Genomic DNA, 24590 nt, shown 5'->3' on the forward strand with positions numbered 1-24590 from the left:
GGGAGTCTAGGGAATCTATGAAGAATGTGTTTGGGGTAAGGAAGAAGTTATAATTAGGTATGAAATAATTTAATAAGATCTTATCAATTTGGTGGAGTTTGGAAAGTATTTAACTTTAGATTTAAGATCGAAAAACATTGTTGATACAGATATTTTCTTTTAGTATGTCAGATGAAGAACAAGAAAGTGGTTGTGATACTGTGGATGGCTCTCCAACATCAGACTCCTCAGGACATGACAGTCCATTTGCAGAGAGCAGCTTTGTGGAGGACACTCATCAAAACGCAGAATTGGTAACTTCTACTGACACAGAAACCAAACCAGCTGTTTGTACTGTTGTGGTGCCACCAATGGGACTGGAAAACGGATTAAATGCCGATGAGCATATGGCAAACACAGGTAAACTGAGTCCCCTCTATTTCCCTGATTGTCCCTTAAAAGGTCTTGATTTGGGAACATCAGAACCAAAAGTCATCTCTGAATTTCTGACTTGTCCCTGCCAAATCTATTGTACCAAAAAAATACTTTCTAATATTATCCAGTGCTTGGAAACTAGGAGATCTTTACTTTTTATTTAATTTTAAGGTTCTCAAATCACTGTTGTGTAAAATATCTAAAGACCTTTCATAATTTTTATATGAGAAGGAAAAAGTACCTACTCTCTAATATTTTGTTGTTGCCAGATTCTATATGCCAGCCATTAATAAAAGGACGATCTGCCCCTGGAAGATTAAACCAGCCTTCCACAGTTGGTAATCGTCAGCAAAAATCGACATCAGCATTCCAGCAGCAGCATTTGAATTTTAGTCAGGTATGTTTGTGAATTTATGAGTCTTTGGGATTCAAAATCAGCAGTTTTTTAATTGGGAGAAAAAGATTCTCAAACTATATAAAATCTTAATTAAACACTTCCATTTTCATTATTCCAAGTGACTGAAAAGTAATTGGCTTAATAGGATAATTATCAGATTATCCATGGAACTTGAATTTTTTAGAAAGATTAGATTCTTAAGAGAACCTGAGAGAATTCTTCTCTATCCTTAATGTAAGCTAAGATCTGAGAGATCCCTTATGGGTTTTTAGTCACAGTATCTTTTAATTTCCCTTTTTTTCTTCTTTGTGACTTGTAAAATATGTAATTAGTCTTTTGTTTTGTTTTTGAATAGGTTCAGCACTTTGGGTCTGGGCATCAGGAGTGGAATGGAAACTTCGGACATAGAAGGCAGCAAGCTTATATCCCTACTAGCGTTACCAGTAATCCTTTCACTCTTTCTCATGGAAGTCCTAATCACACAGCTGTACACGCCCATCTGGCTGCAAGTGCGCACCTCGGAGGACAGCCTACTCTACTTCCATACCCATCATCAGCTCCCCTCAGTAGTGCTGCACCAGTGGCCCACCTCTTAGCCTCTCCATGTACCTCAAGACCTATGTTACAGCATCCGACTTACAATATCTCCCATCCCAGTGGCATAGTTCACCAAGTCCCAGTGGGCATAAACCCCCGTCTCTTACCATCCCCAACCATTCATCAGACTCAGTACAAACCAATCTTCCCACCACATTCTTACATTGCAGCATCACCTGCGTATACTGGATTTCCATTGAGTCCAACCAAACTCAGCCAGTATCCATATATGTGAAAACTCATAAGAGTATATTGAGGAAGCTCAATGATATAAACATTTGATTAAAAATAAAACATGGTATTTAATAAATATTAGCCATGGCACAAGAAAATTATTTTTGAATCATGTAGACTTGGGTGCAATTTAAACAACTTTGAGCTTTAAAAAAGAAACTCACTTTTAATGTGTTTTGCACATTTGGTATAACTTGTCTTTGGTCATGTTATCTTCTTATGTTGTAACTCTAGACAGGTGACTTATGGGAGCAGAAGTCCAGTTTTTGCTCCTGCTATTTTTTATAAAATTGCCTTCTAACTAGTGCAAGACACGTCCATATTTGGGAAGCCATTCTGTGTACAGACTTAGAGCAACAGATGCACATATGTCAGAATTACAGCATACAAGTGAATTGTATTATCTGTGTCTTAGTGTATAAATGTTGGGTCACTTACCTAAGAAATTGAGCTATTGTTCTTTACATTTGCATGTGTCTTTGCATGGGCAAAATGTTGCCTAGACTTTGCTCTTCAATGTTGTTCTAATAATCTCAGCTGCATTGTAAACCGTTCCCACACATAGTGCCTTAAATATTTGAGGTTGTTAATGTTATTACTATATATAAATGTTGAGGACTGCAGCACTTCAAATTCAGACTTACTCTTTAGTTTCCTTTGATAGAGTAATGTTCATTTTTGGTTTTGTGTGGTATGATTTCAGGTTGTAGCTATTTTTCCTTACTAAGAGGGCAGCATGTTTGCAATAGCTGAATTCTGCTGTCTGACTTTTTCAGAATGATCTAGCTTCAAGAAAAGCGAGCAGGTAGTAGTGCTTAAGGAAAATTGATTCCGTATCTAATGAATAGTTGATATCTGTCACAACACAGCATTTTATGTACTGTTCAGTGAAACTGCAATACAATCTAAGTTTATTTTGGGAGTGTTTGCTGTATAATTGGATTTAATAAAATGTTTAGAGATGCAGTAGGCATGACTTTGAGTAGATAATGAAAGAAAATGCAAAATGCTCATTGATTCATGATGTGGTTTCATCCTAGCTTGGGCAAACCATGCAGTATTTAATAAATAGTAGCAGAATATTTACTATTGAAGCTTGAAAAGATGTGAGTTCTTTGTGTGCAATTTCTCATTTATGCATGTGAGAGGGTTTTTTTTTTTTTTTTTTTTTTTAGTATTTTTACATTGTAGTACTTGTTTTGCTTGTTGGTGGTGTTTGCTTATTTAATACATTCCGTCAGGGACAGAAATTACATGCTTTTTTTTCCTAGGAAGTATGTCTTGGGTTTTTCCCTCTTTATTCTTTACTTTTTTTTGGTGGTGGTGGTGGTGATGTTTAAATGAAGTTGCTTTTACAGCACCAAAGACTTAATCATCCATTTCCTATATAAAAGGTAGCTACTTTTTGCATAGACCTCAAGTATATTGTAGTGTAGAGGTGGAATTTAAAGGAAGGTATTAAACAGGCTGTGTTTTAGCTTATGGGCAAGTAATAAATTGTATCATTTATCTTGAATGTATCATAGATAAGCTGCTATATAACGATTGCCACTTCAGATAGCTGTGAAATTAGGTGATTAACTAGTTGTTATTTAGCCTTCTAATTTCTGTATAAGTCTAATTACATGAAATAGAAGTTGGGGTTTTGATTTTTTACTTTGCTTTTCTGTTTGGAGTGTCATTGTAACTACTGTATTGTAAATGATGGAAAATAATTGCGTATGTTATTTTGGGGTGTGTTATTTGCATCAGTATTTTATCTCTATTAATGTTTGTGCTCATCACTGCATATAAAAAAACTTGGATGTATCAATGTAACTTAATTTTTTATTTTCATACTGGCATTGTAGACACTTGAGAGAGCTGTATCTTGCAGGCTTGACTTAACTTTTTTTCCTTAAAAATCTGGAATATAATCTTATACCATTTACTGGAAGAAACAGGACAAAGCATTTGAGTGTAAAACTCTACAAATGTTTTGGATTTACAGCATTTCTTTGATAAATGAACTGCATACCACTAGTACAGGTCTAGTACAGCGTTGACAATAAGCTAATAATGGATGAACTTTTCTTTACTCCATTAATACAAGCAGTGTTTTATTTAATAATCATCGATGAAATAAATGTGCCTGATATTAATTTTAAAAATTACAGTATTAGATCATAAAATAAAAACCAGCAGTACGTTTTTAGTCACACTGAAAATGAAGGACTTAATTTTCCCCACAAGTTTCAGTGTTTTTAGTAATCAATTCTATGCATTTTATATAAATAGAAATATGTATATATATTACACATAAAAAGGAATAGCCTAAGATTAATTTAAAAGATTATTTACAGATGGCAAATTTATGGAGTCACTATTTAAGTAAACTTGCTGCCCTCCACAGCCTTCTAATTTTATTTATCCGGTCCAGCAGTTTACTGGTATCTGCTCGCTTGTTGGAGAAGAATCAGTGCTGGAAGCTCATGTTTAAGAAACACCAAGGGCAAAAGATTGATGTTTGTACCAGGTACAAAACTGGCACAGTTTTCTTTTTCTTCAGGGCCATGTTTACTACCCTGAAATGTCATATTTTCTGTATTTCAGTTCCAAGACTGTGATGTCTTGTTAAATTGACAGTAAATGATAAACTTCAGTGTTTTCATAATATAACAGTCCTTTTTGATAAAGGCGTACCCGAGTTAAGTACATTGCTCTTAGCTGATTCTAATCATGGGCTTTTTAACAAGGAAAAAAAAAATTCCAAGATCCTGCTAAAGTCTAAATTTAGCATATTGACAAAAGAATCTGGATTTATACCCCCTTTAAAACCTTTTTTTACCAGTTTTCTTTTGTGTTAATGCTTTCTTAAATAAAACACTGCATGAATTCCAAGTTGCATATTTGCATACTATTTTAATTTACAAATTGTTTTTTAATCAAATATCCTGGTATTTTGTTTCTTTTTCTTTCAGGGTGTTTGAGTATGTTACTGTAGTAGCAAAACTTTTTCATTTAAGAAATCTCTACTACTACTTCTAAAGTTGGTTTGTGTTAAGTAAAAGTTAAATCATACACTGCAAGGTGTAGGGAGATTTGGTTTTAAAGAACCCAATGATATAGGTTTGATGACTAAGTTTGAGCTATTAACTGTTTAACAGTTTTAGACTTGTGGCTTTCTTTGGTTGGTTTTGCTTTTACTTCTATGCTACACTAGTTTGCCATGTAGCAGTTGCACTGTGCAATATTACAATAAGGACTGGGAAAATTTTTATGGAGGTAATGTCTATTACGGTTTGCGATAGTATTTCTCTCTAGTTCTCAGTGATTTAAATGTGACCAAGCCTTCTGTACTTTGTCACAAAAAGCGGGTTTTCCAGGTGACTATTTTGGTGAGTGTCAAAATAAGAATTTATGGTGTATTACTGTCGATTCACTTTGAATTAAAATATATATATTGCAGCAAACAGCTTGTTGACTTTTTTTCCACCCCAGTACTACTTCCAGAGTAGGGGAGGAAGAGGTTAGGAAGTTGGAGTTACCCAACTTACATCGTCTCATTTAATTTTCAAGACCACCTGTGAGACAGATATACAATTATCTTTATTATGTTAATGAAGAAATAGGCTCTCAAATATCTAGGTAAGTTGCCCAAAGCCCAAGCGCTAATGAGTGGTGAATCTGAGATGGGAACAGGCTGCCTAACCCCTAACTGTAACCAAACTACCAACTGCTGTCCAGCAGTTGGTTTAAATCCTGAGGGAGTGTACCAGAGTACTGTAACCACAGGACAGTGTGTTAGTCACTCAGTCGTGTCGACTCTTTGCAACCCCACGGACTGTAGCCCACCAGGCTCCTCTATCCATAGAATTCTCCAGGCAAGAATACGAGCGGGTAGCCATTCCCTTCTCCAGGGAATCTTCCCAACTCAGGCATCGAACTCCGGTCTCCTGCATTGCAGGCAGTTTTTTTTTTTTTTCTCCCATCTGAGCCACCAGGGAAGCCCAGATCACAAGATAACCAGGGCCCGTTTTCCTTGAATATTTTTTGAGGTAAATATTTCTGTTCGTTGTACGTGAGTGAAGAATATGGAACTCACATGAGTTTTTAAGACATAAAACATGAGACTTCAAAGGGACGTGGTTGTAGTAAGTCAGTTTAGGTTGCCTTCAAATACCATCTTATACTAAAAGTTTAGGTTTAGAGAAACATCCATAGGAAAGTTTGTTGAGGAGCGCGCCCCCCCCACCCCCCACATCTAGCACACACCAGTGAGAATACATACTCTCAATCTCAGTGAACTTTACTTGCCATATATAAGATATACACACTTTGTTATATGTTTATTATATGTTCGGTGTCTGGCTTCCTTTCATTCAACATTTTATTTCTAAGAGTCACCCATGTTTATGTAGTTATGAATCGTTTATCCCCGTTACTATGTAGTATTCATCTTTGTGCATATATAATCATTTATCTTTTGTTGATAGACATTTGTGTTGTTTTTACTTTTTGACTATTAGGGCTAGTGCTGCTACAGACATTTTGTTCACATTTTTGGCGGACATGTATGCATGTCCTTTGAGCATATATGTAAGTATGGAATTCCTGGGTCACGGGGTGTACAGATGTTTTCCATTATTAGATACTGCCAGCAGTATTTCAAAGCGATTAATTTACATCCAACAGCAGTATATGAGTTCTAGTTACTTTACATCCTCACACACTGTATATCGTTTTTCTTTCAATTTAGTCATTCTTATGGCCATGAATTGTTAAAAATTACATGAACATCCTGATCCTACATGTAGGTAAAATCCAGATTTTGCAATTCACTTGAAGGTAAATTGGCTTCTTGAGAGTTAGGAAATGTTCAGCTATTTAAATGGATTCATGTATGGATGTGAAAGTTGGACTATAAAGAAAGCTGAGTGCAGAAGAATTGATGCTTTTAAACTGTGGTGTTGGAGAAGATTCTTGAGAGTCCCTTGGACTGCAAGGAGATCCAACCAGTCTATCCTAAAGGAAATCAGTCCTGGGTGTTCATTGGAAGGATTGATGTTGAAGCTGAAATTCCAATATTTTGGCCACCTCATGCGAAGAACTGACTCATATGAGAAGACCCTGATGCTGGGAAAGATTGAAGGTGGGAGGAGAAGGGGATGACAGAGGATGAGATGGCTGGATGGCATCACCAATTCAATGGACATGAGTTTGGGCAGGCTCTGGAAGTTGGTGATGGACGGGGAGGCCTGGCGTGCTGCTGTCCATGGGATCACAAAGAGTCGGATATGACTGAGTGACTGAACTGAACTGAGGAGTATAAAATATTTGAGCAACACGTGTAAACCATTAAGCCAGTGCCTAGCACATTAGCAGTGCCTGTCACATGGCAGGTATGTCATGAGTCATTCAGTGATCTATGAAGCGTCTACCATTTCCCAGCATTCTATGCTAGGGATATGTCAGTGGACAAAGCAGAAGATTGTTTTGCTCTTACAGATCTTTCCTTTTTGAGGGCGAGAAAGCTTTAAAGTAAGTTTAGGTAGGCTAAGCAGAATGAAAAAAATAGAGGAACCTGGTTAAGTGACTGGAGGGTGTGTGTCAGGGAATGCCTCAGTGAGAAGATGACATCTGAATTGTGGCAAGAAGAATGCTAGTCAGCCACGTGAGGGAAAAGCTTTTGGCGGAGAGAACAGCAAGTACAAAGGTGCTAAGCGGGAATGAGACTTAATACGGGCAGGATAGAAAAGTGGCCTGTGAGGTCCAAGTTCAGTGTAAATGGAGCAGGAACTAGAGGACAGAACCAGAGGGGTGGGAATGCAGGCCTTTTGCCAAAGGTCTGGATTTTCAGTGTATTTCAGTGTATGTTCACTGAAAGCAGACACCGTGAACTGACTATTGGAGCGAACAGGTGTGCGGCCAGAGCACTGAAGACCAGAGAAGAGGTTTTGAAGTAGCCCTTGACCCCTAAATACTTAGGCAAGCAAGCATCGCTTTCTAAGAATAACATTGTTCAATCAATCACAAAACTGTATAACACCTGGCAAAATTAGGTGTTATATCTAATTTCCAGTCCATATTCAAAATTTCCCAAATGTTTCAATAATGTCTTTTATAGCCATCTTCCCATTCCCCCCTGTCTAGGTGCCAGTCAAGATTCACTCATTAAATTTTGGTTATGGTGGCTCAGACGGTTAAGCATCTGCCTACAATGCGGGAGACCTGGTGGAAAAGCCCATGGACGGAGGAGCCTAGTAGGCTATAGTCCATGGAGTCGAAAAGAGTTGGACACGACTGAAGGACTTCACTTGTCTCTATTTTAAATTCAGAACAGTCTTTTTTTTAATGACACATCTTTTTTTTTTTTTTATTTAAGAGTTCAGGCTAGAATAGCCTTCATTCTCCCTCTGATTGTTTCTTCATGCTAATTGTAGCAGGAATTTCTGTTAAGTACAAGTTGGGGCTGCTGCTGCTGCTGCTAAGTTGCTTCAGTCATGTCCGACTCTGTGTGACCCCATAGATGGCAGCCCACCAGGCTCCCCCGTCCCTGGGATTCTTCAGGCAAGAACACTGGAGTGGGTTGCCATTTCCTTCTCCAATGCATGAAAGTGAAAAGTGAAAGTGAAGTTGCTCAGTCATGTCCAACTCTTAGCGACCCCATGGACTGCAGCCTACCAGGCTCCTCCATCCATGGATTTTCCAGGCAAGAGTACTGGAGTGGGGTGCCATTTGGTGGCTTGATCAGACTCGGTGCTCCTCTGCAAGTATCGTAGGAGTAGTTGTGCCTTATTGCTTCACATTAAGGGGTGCACGCATAATGTCAGGTCACCCAGTATCAGCTATGCCACTAAGATAAAGAGATTCCTAGCGTATTTCTCCTTTTGTCATCTGTGGGGTTGGTACTGTGGCAGTATCAGTAATATTTTGCTCACTGGCTTTAGGGTCCATTCATGATTGTTGTCAGAATCAATTACTACACTGGGTTTTTCAATTCCATCATTCCTTCTACATTCTTTACCTGGCATCATATTTCTATAAAGGCTTTCTGCCTTTCTCCCTGTGCTCCCTCCAGCTTCTTTCTCTGTCTCTGTCTCTCTCACCATTATGGATTCATGGATCAAGACTGGAATTTGTTGACATTACCACGTTCGTGTCTGAATGTTTCCTCGCCTTCTGGCCTCCTAAGGTGTCTTAGGCTCACCTTGTATTCTTTCTGCCTTGGATCTGGAATTAGTCATTTCTCCCAGGTTTCAAAGGACCCAGGTGAGTAATGTTTACGAGACAGAGGTAGTCCCTTTGTCTTTTGTAGTTCTGTCACACACTTACGGGGTCATGGTGTCATGGGTGTTGTTGACAGATCTTTTCTCTTAGCTTTAATCCTGCATCCCCATTACTCAAGCTCATTTCTGGTTCTTGTTTTTTTAAAAATACTTAAAAAATTTAAATAAAAATTTAAAATTAAAACTCATTTTTGGCTGCACTGGGTCTTTGTTGTGGCATGTGGGCGTTCTCTAGTTGCAGTGCACCAGGCTTCGTTGCCCCTGAGCAGGGGTCGAACCAGTCCTCTGCTTTGGAAGGTGGAGTCTTAATCACTGGACTGCCAGGGAAGTCCCTGACTCCTGTTTCTGCAGAGAGATGTTTGCCCAGCGACTACTACTCACCTTCTTTAACCATCTTGTGGCTCTCAGTTTCACACACTGATTGCAGTTGACCAGGGAGAAGGATGAGGGCGTGCCTGAGAAAATTCATCTAATAAATGCATGTTTACTGCTGTTTCTCCGTTGTTCAGCAGTTATGTCCAATGAAGGTCGAATAAGTGTGGAGCCTAGGGTTTGGGGACATTATTTAGTAAACCGTAGAAATAATTGTGTTATATTATGATAATAATTAACTTAAAGGGGGTGATAAAGTGAGAACAGGAACTCTGTTCCAGCCTCACTATTGTAGTCTTCATATTTTTCCATCATTTTTATCATATTTCTTGTAATTATCTTGTCTGCTTTTCCCACTAACTAAAACTCTGAATGCAAAGGACATTTTTGTCTTGTGTGTACCATTTCTTTGGATCTATGTGCCTGGCCATAGCAGGCACTAAAACATTGGTTAAATAAATGAATGAGATCAATAAAAATATGTTTATCAGAATTTAGGAAGCACAGTTTTATTATCTGCTTTGCTAATAATTTAGGTGGTCATTTTCAAGCAAGTTTGGGCTTCCTTGGTAATAGTTTAGGGTTGCAAATATTCAAAAGCAGCGAGGGCTGAGCAGACGACAAAGTAAGTAGAGCAGACTGAGTGGGAATGGCGGCCAAGTGGGGTGTTAAGTCCAAAGGGAGCAGAACACACATATGGGGTTTTCTGAGAAAATGAGTATGGAAGTCAGTGAAATATTGGCAATCAATTAAACTTAAATTTTTTGTTTTAAATATTGTGTAAGCCAAACACAAATCATCTGCAGCCCAGAGTTGGTGTGTGGGTAGCCAGTTTGCTGGAATAATTATTCTTTTTGAGTTCCCTGGAATTTTGATCGTTCCCTTCATTTCATTATTGCTATATTGTAACATGGCCAGCAGGGGGCGTAAGAGTTCTCTAGTAATTTTTCTTTCCGGTTTCATCCCATGACAACATTAGAGATGGGGTAATGTAGGCTATGTCCCATGAACACTGATAATATAAAGTGAGATGTTTCTGACTTTTGCAAATAGAATTTGAGAAAGTTAGAAAGGATTTCCAGTCTCGATGAATCCTTAAGTTATTAGATGTGTTGGTTTATCATGCAATCAAAAGGAGATGTCCATTCATCCATCCATTCCTCTGCTGCCTTGTCTACCTGCCACGTGGTCCAAAAATGTGTGAATTACTTCATTTCCAGCAAAGTAAATCAGCCTCGGAGGATTTGCAACCAGAAGGGGAAGGAAATGATAACAGGACAAAGCAAGAGTCGTTCAGTATCTAGTTTGTGCCAAAGCCTTTTAATGTTCCCTGTCTTCCTCATGGTCACCCTTTCCTGTGCCAAATCCCTCTTTATTTTTTGTTGTTTTTCAGAAGAAGGAAAAGGGCTGGAGTGGCTCAGTAACTTACTTATAAAGCAACACAGAAAGAAACAGAAACAATGCTGAAATGCACATCCCTGTTTGACTCCAAAGCTGTGGACGTTTCACCTCGTTACTTTGACTAAACACAATGTTGGTAAATATTTTACAGCTGCCTGTGATAGGAGGCAGGGTGTAGGGCTTGTGTGTATATGTACAGACATAAGTTTGTTATAAACTTTATAATATAAAGAATATGCAGCACATAACTGACAACTGATAAAATAGACAATGAAAGTAAAAATGCTGGTCACTCAGTCACGTCCAAACTTGTGACCCCCTGAACTGTAGCCCACCAGGCTCCTCTGTTCATGGAATTCTCCAGGCAAGAATACTGGAGTGGGTTGCCATTTCCTATCCCAGGGGATCTTCCCAACCCAGGGAACAAATCCATGTCTCCTGCATTTGCAGGCAGATTCTTTATCATCTGAGCCACCAGGGAAGCCCAAATATACAATAATTTTTATTATAAATTTCATTTATTCTGTTGATTCTTACAGAAGGCTTTCATTGAGTTTTGCCAAACTCTTATATGGTTATAATTACAGAAGGCTTTCATTGAGTTTTGCCAAACTCTTAAATGGTTATAATTTCAGCCGCAATTTGACAAAATCAGGCTATGAATAACTATATTACTACTATCTGATTTAGCAAAGAATTGCTTATATTATTGGTGAACAAGGGCAGTTCTGACCTGAATATTCATTGCTATTTTCTTTTACATTTAAGACCAAAGTGAAATAAGAAAGATATATGTTGGAACTTCACTTATTCATCAACAACATGCGTGAATTCTTGGCCCAGTCTGGTGATAGTTTTCCAGTATTAATACATGGAAGAATATGCTTTCCCTCAGTTTTTTGGCGCTATTTATAATGTACAGCTACACACATGATAGACTTTTAACTGCAGTAACATTTTCTTCATCACTTAAGTCTTGGAAGTCAACAAAACAATAAAAAGTCTAAATTTTAGTGTTTGCAAGTTTCCATGGTATAAAAATTCCCATCATAGCATTTCAAGCTACTTGCATGAATGATGTCATAATGTTGGGAAGAGATGTGCACCATTAGCTAGTATGTCCATCAGATGGTTACAATAGATGTAAATTCAATAGACCTAAATAACTTCAAGAACACAGATAAAAGTAAAATGTAGTGAAATAATTAGAGGTAAGTTTTGAAGACAAGCGGTTCTCCTTTTGGACAGTTGTGGGGGACCATAAAAATGACCATGCAAGTTGAAACCACGCAAAGTGATCTTAATACTCAGTAGGAAGAATTATGTGTTGTTACCTGATCTTGAGTATCTTTTGTTAAAGCATTAAACATTCTCTTGCTGTTGGTTATAAATGTACCTAGGGAAAGGAAAAAATAGTAAGGCTACTATTTATAGTACCAAGGGTAATATTTATACTAGTATACTAATTTAAGACATTAGAAGGATTGAGAATTAGAGTTTTAAAGTTTTACTTCTTTGTAAAACACTAACACGTTTAAATGGTGCTTGCACTCTTCTCATTGTAGAACTTATGATGCGCCTTCCTATATCTTAGTGAAATGTCACGCTCCTTTCTAATTTTAGATCAGCTTCCACATTTTATCCTTGTGCTTTGAATGTCATGAAATATCTCTGAGAATTCCTCTAATATGAATTATTTCACTGGCATCACTTCCTCTCTGGGGTATCTTCATCTTTTTTGCCACAACCACTTTGCTGTTTGTGTTGATGAGTTTGTTTTCACTAAGTTCCTCTGGCCGTAGGTACAGTCTCTTAAAGAGCAGCATGGCAGCCTTCTCACAATTAGCTTTGTCTTCTGTGACTCCATTTACATTTGATTCAAATTTGACTTTTAGCATTGTCATGTTTCATTTCTCTGCTACGCTTTCCTCTTTTTTGGGGCCAATTCCCTCTTTCCATTATCCATTTTTATAAAATGTCACATGGGCTTATTGCAGGAAGACAAGAAGCTAACACAACTACATACTCTGCTGTTGGCATGAACTGCTGAACAGATGAGCAGTGGTCAATTACCAAGTCTTTGGAAGGGGCAATGTGATTGGTCACTGATCATGAAGCGCATTCTTTATTAACCTAGTGATTATGGACTGAGTCACCATCGGTGAAGTTTGTACTTTACGCAATCACTGATAGCAAATATACTGTGGTAACTAAAATTCAAACATGTTGTTGACAGACTGGTGTTATTTAACTAAACTGTGGTAACTGAAATTTGTGCGTATTGGAACTGCTCATGTTATTTGTGTGTATGAGAGCTGCTTATGTTATTACTTTTGTTTTTAGTACAATGTAACCATAACTTTATCAAATTCAATTTTTAGTATAAGGAATGTATTTAACAACTGGTTCACAAAATAGCTGCAACTTTCAGAGTTGACTCTTGTACAAACCAGATCCAGCACATCACTACAAAGTTCCATAAAGGGACTTCCCTGTGGTCCAGTGGCTAAGACTGTGGACTCCCAGTGCAGGGGGCCCAGGTTCAATCCCTGATCCGGGAACTAGATCCCACATGCCTCAGTTAAGACATAGTACATTGGTAAAGAATGTAAAGAATCCGCCTGCAATGCAGGAAGGAGACCCTGGTTGATTCCTGAGTCGGGAAGATGTGCTGGAGAAGGGATAGGCTAACCACTCCAGTATTCTTGGGCTTCCCTTGTGGCTCAGCTGGTAAAGAATCTGCCTGCAATGTGGGAGACCTGGGTTCGACCCCTGGGTATCCTGGCCTGGAGAATTCCATGGACTATATAATCCATGGGGTCCCAAAGAGTTGGAAATGACTGAGCGACTTTCACTTTCACTTTTCACAGCCAAATAAGTAAATAAATGAATATTTATAAAACCCCACAAAGCATTTAGTACTTCTGCTTCCCTCATTTGTATGAACAGCAGAGGGGCTGTTACTTGTTCGAGTTTAAAGGCAAAATGACACATCCAAGGCTAATATTCTTTAAACTCTCCTGATAATTTGCATTCATATAATCTCAAGTGTTACTGTAAGCCTACAACCTCATTATATGTCTTCTTGGTATCCTTAAAGAAGAGATCTAAGAAAGTTTAATAATTAAAAAAGTGGAATATTTGTTTTAGCTATTCTATTTCCTTCCTAGCCTTGTATTTTTCATTAATAGCAGAGAGACACTATTATTAGTCAACTTTCACTAGGTTATACTGCAGTAACAAATGACCCCCAAAACCTCAGCAGCTAAGAGCAACACAACCTTATCTCTTGCTCTTATTTGATGTTGGTCCAGACTGGTGGCAGCTCTGCTCCCAGTCACAGGCTCTGTATAGTCCATGCATTTTCTTCATTTTTTTATCTGGACTGAAGGAGTAGTGAACATTGGCCATGCTCTTTTAATGGAAGAGGGAAAAGACTCGGAGTTGGACCTTGGAGTTGTTCCTAAAGCTTATGAATGGAACTGGTGCACTCACTACTGCCATATGCCATTAACCAAAGAAGTCATATGGCCAAGTCTCATATCAGTGGGGAGGGAAAAGTAAGCAGGACAGGAAAGAAAGTGAAAGTGAAAGTGTTAGTTGCTCAGTCCTGTTTGTCTCTTTGGTGCTCCTGGTAACCCTCCAGGCTTCTCTGTCCAGGGAATTCTTCAGGCAAGAATACTGGAGTGGGTAGCCATTCACTTCTCTAGGGAATCTTCTGGACCTAGGGATCAAACCCGTGTCTCCCTCACTACAGGAAGATTCTTTACCGCCTAAGCCACCAGGGAAGCCCATAAGACACTGCAAGTCACATAGTAATGGCTGGGGAAGTATAACCTTCTTCAGTTCAGTTCAGTCGCTCAGTCGTGTCCGACTCTTTGCGACCCCATGAATCTCAGAACGCCAGGCCTCCCTGTCCATCACCAACTCCCAGAGTTCACTCAGACTCATGTCCATCGAGTCAGTGATGCCATCCAGCCATCTCATCCTCTGTCGTCCCCTTCTCCTCCTGCCCCCAATCCCTCCCAGCATCAGAGTCCTTTCCAATGAGTCAACTCTTCGCATGAGGTGGCCAAAGTACTGGAGTTTCAGCTTTAGCATTATTCCTTCCAAAGAAATCCCAGGGCTGATCTCCTTCAGAATGGACTGGTTGGATCTCCTTGCAGTCCAAGGGACTCTCAAGAGTCTTCTCCAACACCACAGTTCAAAAGCATCAATTCTTCGGCACTCAGCCTTCTTCACAGTCCAACTCTCACATCCATACATGACCACAGGAAAAACCATAGCCTTGACTAGACAGACCTTTGTTGGCAAAGTAATGTCTCTGCTTTTCAATATGCTATCTAGGTTGGTCATAACTTTCCTTCCAAGGAGTAAGCATCTTTTAATTTCATGGCTGCAGTCACCATCTGTAGTGATTTTGGAGCCCAGAAAAATAAAGTCTGACACTGTTTCCACTATTTCTCCATCTGTTTCCCATGAAATGATGGGACCAGATGCCATGATCTTTGTTTTCTGAATGTTGAGCTTTAGGCCAACTTTTTCACTCTCCACTTTCACTTTCATCAAGAGGCTTTTGAGTTCCTCTTCACTTTCTGCCATAAAGGTGGTGTCATGTGCATATTTGAGGTTATTGATATTTCTCCTGGCAATCTTGATTCCAGCTTGTGCTTCTTCCAGTCCAGCGTTTCTCATGATGTACTCTGCATAGAAGTTAAATAAACAGGGTGACAATATACAGCCTTGACGTACTCCTTTTCCTATTTGGAACCAGTCTGTTGTTCCATGTCCAGTTCTAACTGTTGCTTCCTGACCTGCATACAGATTTCTCAAGAGGCAGATCAGGTGGTTTGGTATTCCCATCTCTTTCAGAATTTTCCACAGTTTTTTGTGATCCACACAGTCAAAGGCTTTGGCATAGTCAATAAAGCAGAAATAGATGTTTTTCTGGAACTCTCTTGCTTTTTCCATGATCCAGCAGATGTTGGCAATTTGATCTCTGGTTCCTCTGGCTTTTCCAAAACCAGCTTGAACATCAGGAAGTTCATGGTTCACGTATTGCTGAAGCCTGGCTTGGAGAATTTTGAGCATTACTTTACTAGCATGTGAGATGAGTGCAATTGTGTGGTAGTTTGAGCTTTCTTTGTCATTGCCTTTCTTTGGGATTGGAATGAAAATTGACCTTTTCCAGTCCTGTGACCACTGCTGAGTTTTCCAAATTTGCTGGCATATTGAGTGCAAAACTTTCACAGCATCATCTTTCAGGATTTGAAATAGCTCAACTGGAATTCCATCACCTCCACTAGCTTTGTTCGTAGTGATGCTTCCTAAGGCCCACTTGACTTCACATTCCAGGATGTCTGGCTCTAGGTCAGTGATCACATCATCGTGATATTCTGGGTTGTGAAGATCTTTTTTGTACAGTTCTTCCATGTATTCTTGCCACCTCTTCTTAATATCTTCTGCTTCTGTTAGGTCCATACCATTTCTGTCCATTATCGAGCCCATCTTTGCATGAAATGTTCCCTTGGTATCTCTAATTTTCTTGAAGAGATCTCTAGTCTTTTCCATTCTGTTGTTTTCCTCTATTTCTTTGCATTGATCGCTGAGGAAGGCTTTCTTACCTCTTCTTGCTATTCTTTGGAACTCTGCATTCAGATGCTTATATCTTTCCTTTTCTCCTTTGCTTTTCACTTCTCTTCTTTTCACAGCTATTTGTAAGGCCTCCTCAGACAGCCATTTTGCTTGTTTGCATTTCTTTTCCATGGGGATGGTCTTGATCCCTGTCTCCTGTATAGTGTCACGAACCTCCATCCATAGTTCATCAGGCACTCTATCTATCAGATCTAGGCCCTTAAATCTATTTTTCACTTCCAGTGTATCATCATAAGGGATTTGATTTAGGTCATACCTGAATGGTCTAGTGGTTTTCCCCACTTTCTTCAATTTAAGTCTGAATTTGGCAATAAGGAGTTCATGATCTGAGCCATAGTCAGCTCCTGGTCTTGTTTTTGCTGACTGTATAGAGTTTCTCCATCTTTGGCTGCAAAGAATATAGTCAATCTGATTTCGGTGTTGACCATCTGGTGATGTCCCTGTGTCGAGTCTTCTCTTGTGTTGTTGGAAGAGGGTGTTTGTTATGACCAGTGCATTTTCTTGGCAAAACTCTATTAGTCTTTGCCCTGCTTCATTCCATATTCCAAGGCCAAATTTGCGTGTTACTCCAGGTGTTTCTTGACTTCCTACTTTTGCATTCCAGTCCCCTATAATGAAAAGGACATCTTTTTTGGGTGTTAGTTCTAAAAGGTCTTGTAGGTCTTCATAGAACCATTCAACTTCAGCTTCTTCAGCGTTACTGGTTGGGGCATAGACTTGGATTACTGTGATATTGAATGGTTTGCCTTGGAAACGAATAGAGATCATTCTGTCATTTTTAAGATTGCATCCAAGTACTGTATTATGGACTCTTTTGTTGACCATGATGGCTACTCCATTTCTTCTGAGGGATTCCTGTCCACAGTAGTAGATATAATGGCCATCTGAGTTAAATTCACCCATTCCAGTCCATTTGAGTTCACTGATTCCTAGAATGTCGACATTCACTCTTGCCATCTCTTGTTTGACCACTTGCAATTTCCCTTGATTCATGGACCTAACATTCCAGGTTCCTATGCAATATTGCTCTTTACAGCATCAGACCTTGCTTCTATCACCAGTCACATCCACAGCTGGGTATTATTTTTGCTTTGGCTCCATCCCTTCATTTTCTCTGGAGTTATTTCTCCACTGATCTCCAGTAGCATATTGGGCACCTACTGACCTGGGGAGTTCCTCTTTCAGTATCCTATCATTTTGCTTTTTCATACTGTTCATGGGGTTCTCAAGGCAAGAATACTGAAGTGGTTTGCCATTCCCTTCTCCAGTGGACCACATTCTGTCAGATCTCATGGAAGTAAAAAACCGAAACAAAGCTGGTTTTTGTTTTAACTGATGGGAAGGTGGACTATTTTCTCAAAACTACCAAAGATCAGGAATTTGTTTTCTAAAAATTCATTTGTTGAGATAGGATATAAGCTCTGTGTTCAACGACCTAATCTTCTGTTAAGTGGGATCTATTGATTAGGATGAGTATCACTTCATCACTTCGGAATGTTTTAGAAATGCAGGGACTTCCCTGGTGGTCTAGTGGTTAAGACTTTGCTTTCCAAAGGGGGTGTGGGTTCAGTTCCTGATCAGTGAGCTAAGATACCACTTGCCTCGTGGCCAAAAAAAAAAAAAATATATATATATATATATAGATATATAAAACAGAGGCAATATTGTAACAAATTCAATAAAAACTTTAAAAATGATCCACATTAAAAAAAAAAGAAATTCAGCCTCTTGGATGGCCTCAGATCTAGTTAATCAAATCTTCTTTTTTAACAAGATCTATAAATTTATGTATCCATTAAAATGTGTGAAAATTGGGCCTAATGGACATCTCTTTCTAGATGCCCTTTCTAGCTCTTGTTTTCTGACCGCCCCGCCCCCCCGCCCCCCTCCCTCCCCCGCCAAACCTCCTTTTCTGATATTCCCAGATCTTGGTTAATGAAATCTCCTTTCACTCCAGTCCAAAACTGAATGTTTTCTTTGGTTTCTACGCCCTCCTCCTCCTGTTAGTTACCCCTGTTAGATCTACTTCAGCCTAGTGTTAGACACTCGGTTGTGTGTGACTCTTTTCAAGTCCATGGACTGTAGTCTGCCAGACTCCTCTGTTCACGGAATTCTCCAGTCAAGAATACTGGAGTCAGTTGTCATTTCCTACTCCAGGGGATCTTCCTGACCCAGGGATCGAACTTAGGTCTCTGCATTGGCGGGAGGACTCTTTACCATCTGAGCCACTAGAGAAGCCCAAGGAACTTGTCTAAGCTAACACTCTTATCTGACTTCCTTGCCTCCAGCTCACCCTCCTCTCTCAACTCCAGCCAACCTCCTTATTACTTGCTGTGTGGTCTTATTAAAATTCAGTTCTGATTAAGACAGCAGCTTTGGAGATAACAAGGAGATGCTTGGGGCAAGGGAGGCAGTGCAAGTAAATACGAGTCTAACAACACAATGAAAAGGAACTATTCATCGGTCAAAAGGGGCAAAGTTCTGAAAGCAGAGTTCTGCCCATCAAATACAGGTTCAGGTCAAGTCCTTGACTATTTCCCCACAAGCTCCTCACGTGGAAACCTTAGATTTGCCTTTGGATGCTGCTGCTGCTGCTAAGTCACATCAGTCGTGTCCAACTCTGTGCAAACCCATAGACGGCAGCCCACCAGGCTCCCCCATCCCTGGGATTCTTCAGGCAAGAACACTGGAGTGGGTTGCCATTTCCTTCTCCAATGCATGAAAGTGAAAAGTGAAAGTGAAGTCACTCATTCGTGTCCGACTCTTAGCGACCCCATGGACTGTAGCCTACCAGTCTCCTCCATCCATGGGATTTCCTGCTTTAAAATTGTAATGATCACTTTCAGGATAACGTCCAAGTCTCTTAGGAGGAGATTCTCTGTGATATATCCTTTGTCTGCCTCACCAATAGAATCCCTCTTGGCTTTCCTTCTCATACTAAGCAGCCGTATCAGCAGATTGGTCTTGTGGGAAGGTACCTGTTGGCTTGTACTTCCGTACTTGGGCATGGCTCAGATGCCCTCTCTCTCACTCCATTCTTGTCTACCGAATGTGTCCCAGCTCAAGTGTCACCTCCTCTGCCAGCCTTCCTTGACTCAGGAAGAGATTTCATATGTGCTACTTTATGTCATTTTCACCTATGTCATCGATGTTTTGTAACTTAATTTATCCATTGCTGTGTCCTGAGACCTTGAGGGTGAGGGATTCTTACTCATTTTCATAGTCCCAGTGAGTACCGTGTTGGACACATGATAGACCTCAGTAAAGGTTTATTGAATGAATAGAGAAGTAAAGAAAAAATGGTGGCTTAAATTAGAGATTGTGAAGAATGTTAGATGTGATTTTGTTAACATACAGAAAGTATCCGCTCTCATTCCTGTAATAGGTACTCACGAATGGGAGATGTTATTTTTATGCATATCGCCTCTATTATTATTATTATTTGGCCTCACTGTGCAGCATGTGGGATCTTAGTTCCCCTAACCAGGAATTGAACCCATGCCCTCTGCAGTGGAAGCATAGAGTCCTAACCACTGGATTGCCGTGAAATTCCCACATATTGCCTCTAAAGGGATGCTGGTGTCACCTGGTCTGAAGATGCACTTGATTGGAATTTCTAATAAAATAGAAGTGCTTTTGGCAAAAAAGCACATTGGTTGGTTGGAGGAGCTGGCATTTATTGCTAGCAGGCTAATATCCATGTTAGAATATGTACTGTTTATATTATACTTCTTATAGACCTTTCAAAAATGATAGAACTTTAAAATAAAATTTGAAATATAAATATTCTTTTATATACAAAAATAACATCAAAGATTTATTGAGTACTTTGTGCCAAGCTTAGTCTTTTTTTCAAAACAGCTTTATTGAGATATGACTTACATAGCATCAAATTCACTAGATTTAAGTGTACAAGTTTAATGAATTTTGGTATATTTACAGAGTTATATCGGAGAAGGCGATGGCACCCACTCCAGTACTCTTGCCTGGAAAATCCCATGGACAGAGGAGCCTGGGGGGCTGCAGTCCATGGGGTCTCTAAGAGTTGGACACGACTGAGTGACTTCACTTTCACTTTTCACTTTCATGCACTGGAGAAGGAAATGGCAACCCACTCCAGTGTTCTTGCCTGGAGAATCCCAGGGACGGGGGAGCCTGGTGGGCTGCCGTCTCTGGGGTCTCGAAGAGTCGGACATGACTGAAGCGACTTAGCAGCAGCGGCGGCACAGAGTTATATATCCATCACTGTGATCCAATTTTAGAACATCTCTATCATCAAAGAAAGTTTGTGCCCTTCGCAGTTAGTCACACCCCTCAGCCCTGAGTAACCACTGTGCTACTTTCTGTCTCTTTGAATTTGCCTTTTCTGGACGTTGCATACCTGGAATCATATAAGGTGTGGCCCTTTATGACTGACTCCTTTCATTTACATCTTATTTGCAAGGTTCATCCATGCTGTAGTATGTTTCGGAACTTCGTTCCTTTATTTTATTTTGTTTTATTTCATTTTATTATTGGGGTATAATTGCTTTACAATGCTGTATTAGTTTCTGGTGTACAACAAAGTGAATCAGCTATAGTGCATTCATGCTCAGTCATGTCCGCCTCTTTGTGACCCTGTGGACTGTAGCCATGTAGCCCACCGGGCTTTTCTGTCCATGGAATTTTCCAGGCAAGAATAGTGGAGCTGGTTACCATTTCCTACTCCAGAGGATCCTCCCGACACAGGGATCAAACCTGTGTTTCTTGTGTCTCCTGCTTGGAGGCAGGTTCTTTACCATTTGCCACCTGGCTATATGTATACATGTATCCCCTTCCTCTTGAGCCTCCCTTCCACCCAACCCCTCCTTTATCCCTTTTTATTGATGAATAGCAGGTTTTTGGAGCACATTTTGTTTATCCGTTCACCAATTCACAGAGATTTCGGTTGTTTCCTCTTCTTGGCTACTGTGAATATGCTGCTATAAATACTGGTATTTGTGTGGACATGGTTTTATTTATGTTAGATAGATACCTTGATATATCTTGTGTAGATATCTCCAGTTTTCTGAAAGAGGAATGCTGAGGCACAGAGAGTTTAAAATTTTTCCCCTAGGTCACCAGTTATTAGGTGATAGAGTTAGGACTGAAACCCAGGTTGTGAATCAGTGAGATTACCAATGGCCAATCCCAGTTCCCACCCCACAGGGCTGGAGGAAAGGGCTCGATGTAGCTAAGCTGGAACATGAAGGCAAAGTGTGTGGGAAAATGAGCCGGCCTCCCAGAGCCAATGCCTGGAATGGATCCCTGCTCTGTGATTGGACGAGCCCTATAAGCAAGAGGAATACTAACAAGATGAATTAACCTTTGATGGTTAAAAAACTACTTTTCTCCTCCCACTGGAGGACTTGGAGAACCATTAGCCAGAACCTGGGGAGTTGAAATGTCATTAATGGGAAACTGGGTCAGATCGACAAACCCTGAATCTCCAGGCTGCTGTTAGGAGCCATGTCGAGGACCACGATCAGCCTCCCCAACCTGGGCACCTGGACTGGTGCTGATGCGTGCTGGCTCCACCTTGTTGGGCCTGCTGTGCTGGGCCTTAGAGTGAACTTTGGGAACTTCTTTTAGAAAAATAGGTTGAGCAACAGGGGAAACTGAGATGATCCATATTTCTGCAACGGCCTCCTTCCCAGTGGCCCTTTCTCTCTTGTCTCATTCTCCTCTAGTCCATTCTACCAAGTTATTCCTTTCTTAGCTCCCTTCTGTGTGTGCCTACAGCACCCACCCTGTCTGACAGCACTTGCCAGGCGAGGCAGAATCATGTAAGACTTGACTCCTTCACTCGAGCGTGGGGGCAGGGCCTTGCACAACGCAGGGATCTAGGACTTTGTGTACATGAAAGAAGGACTTCGGTGTAGACCTGGGTTTTGTACCTACAGGGAGTGTCAGTAACAGAGATTTGAAAGAGGAGAAATATCTGTTTGTTGCAAAAAAAAAAAATGAACCCGGCCCAGGCATTACCCTCCATAGCAATGGTGGAAATGTCAAGTTGAGGGCCTAAAACCACTACCAGAGATTGATTCCCCACCCCTCCCCACCATCTTGCTTTGTAAATACTTTGCACAAAAGATACTGACTTTATAAAGCCATGTAGCAATAAATACACACATAAGGAAAGTCTCAAAGCCCTGTTTAAATAGATGAAAAATAACAAAAGGGTTTATGGTTTAAGAAGCTTGCAGTTGTCATATGCTTTTGAAATGTGGTATTGGAGAAGACTCTTGAGAGTCCCTTGAGCAGCCTGGAGATCAAACCAGTCAGTCCTAAAGGAAATCAACTCTGAATACTCATCGCCTAAAGGACTGGTGCTGAAGTTAAAGCTCCAATACTTTGGCCACCTGATTCGAAGAGCTGACTCATTAGAAAAGGCCCTAATGCTGGGAAAGATTGAAAGCAGGAGAAAGGGACCACAGAGGATGAGGTGGTTGGATGGCATCACTGACTCAATGGACATGAGTTTGAGCAAACTCCAGGAGGTAGTGAAGGATAGGGAAGCCTGGTGTGCTGTGGTTCATGGAGTTGCAAAGAGTCGGACACGACTTTGCCCAGTAACAGTGAGTGCTTATTGTGTGTACTCTGATTATTAAGAGTAAATGCTTGGCATGTATCAACTAGATTCTTAAAAGTGGATAGGTACCACCTACCCAAAAAGATAGGTCCTCTTACTATTTCCAGTGTTACAGATGAGATCTACAGAGATTATAACTTTTCTAGTAGTTGTGTATGGATGTGAGAGTTGGACTATACAGAAAGCTGAGCGCCAAAGAATTGATGCTTTTGAACTGTGGTGTTGAAGAAGACTCTTGAGAGTCCCTTGGACTGCAAGGAGATCAAACCAGTCCATCCTAAAGGAGATCAGTCCTGAGTGTTCATTGGAAGGACTGATGCTGAAGCCAAAACTTCAGTACTTTGGCCACCTGATGCGAAGAACTGACTCATTGGAAAAGACCCTGATGCTGGGAAGGACTGAAGGCAGGAGGAGAAGAGGACGACAGAGAATGAGATGGTTGGATGGCATCACCGACTCAATGGACATGAGTTTGAACAAGCTTTGGGAGTTGGTGATAGACAGGGAAGCCTCGCATGCTGCAGTCCATGGGGTCGCAAAGAGTCTGGACATGACTGAGCGACTGAACTGACTGACTGACAGAGATTATATGATTTACCCAAAGTTATACAGCTAGTAAAATGATACAGCAGATTTTTTTTTAATTAAAATTTTTTTTAAAACTGATTTTTACTATGGCTTCCTAGGGGATCCTTTAAGTTCATGGCTTTATTTCTTTATGGTGGCACTCTTTGTTACTTTTCCTGGGCTTTCTTTAGTTGTGGCAAGTGGGGGCTACTCTTGGTTGTGGTGCACAGTCCTCTTACTGCGGTGGCTTCTCTTGCTGGGGAGCACAGGCTTGAGAGTGTGCAGACATACCCATGGCTCACAGGCTCGACAGTGCGGGCCCAGGAGCTGTGGCGCGTGGGCTGACTTGCTCCGTGGCATGTGGAATCTTCCCAGACCAGGAATCAAACTATGTCCCATGCATCAGCAGGTGGATTCGTATCCATTGTGCCACCAAGGAAGTCCTAGAGCAGAATTTAAATCTAAGAAGTCAAGGGTCAGTCTGTACCCTCAATCAAGGACGGGGATCTCATCAATCTTCCTGTGCCAGCAGCAAGCTTCTCTGGAGTTGTTCCTACTGGATGAGGAAAAGGTACAAACCCAGCCTCCCTACATCTGCCTCCAGCTTAGGTCTCCTGCCTTGAAGCAGGATCTCCCGAGGTCCCTTCTGTGCCACCCTCGTAGATGCTTTACCCTCCCTTGCAAAATCCTGCAGACCCCCCTGCTTTTCCAGGTTGCCCTTTGCGGTGCTGGCAAATGCCTCCTTTCCCTTTTTCACCTCTCCTCTCTCTCCTCTTCCTCCAGGCAGAAATAGCCAGCCACCCCCCACATGCCCACATCATGGATGTTGTGCATACATGCCTCTAGCTCACACTTGCTGCATCTCTCTGAAGCTAACACTTTATGTGTTGCCCTCTCTCACTAGACTCTAGACCGTGGGGTTTTGTTTTTTTTCTTGTTATTGTTGTTTTTGGTATGCAGGTTCTTAGTTCCCCACCCAGGAATGGAACCCGTGCTCCCTGTAGTGAAAGCTCAGAGTCTTAACCACTGGATTGCCAGGGAAGACCCTCGACTGTGGGCTTCTGGAGGACAGGAT

At 40.6% G+C, this 24590-nt stretch overlaps 1 protein-coding gene across 9 annotated transcripts in view; it reads left to right on the forward strand.

The window, feature by feature from the left end:
* Positions 1-5094, forward strand: part of HIPK3 (homeodomain interacting protein kinase 3) — an 83924-nt gene extending 78830 nt beyond the window's left edge. For 8 of the 9 annotated variants that reach the window (XM_059874905.1, XM_005216299.5, XM_005216300.5 and 5 more), the window contains 3 exons: positions 164-399; positions 684-811; positions 1167-5094. In XM_059874905.1, the coding sequence (XP_059730888.1) occupies positions 164-399; positions 684-811; positions 1167-1643 (841 nt within the window). In that variant the 3' untranslated portion in view covers positions 1644-5094. The remainder of the gene's footprint in view (positions 1-163; positions 400-683; positions 812-1166) is intronic. The other variant, NM_001193007.3, reaches the window with a different exon arrangement.
* Positions 5095-24590: the final 19496 nt, after the last annotated feature.

Source organism: Bos taurus, chromosome 15 (assembly GCF_002263795.3).
Source record: "Bos taurus isolate L1 Dominette 01449 registration number 42190680 breed Hereford chromosome 15, ARS-UCD2.0, whole genome shotgun sequence".
Classification (NCBI taxonomy): domain Eukaryota; kingdom Metazoa; phylum Chordata; class Mammalia; order Artiodactyla; family Bovidae; genus Bos; species Bos taurus.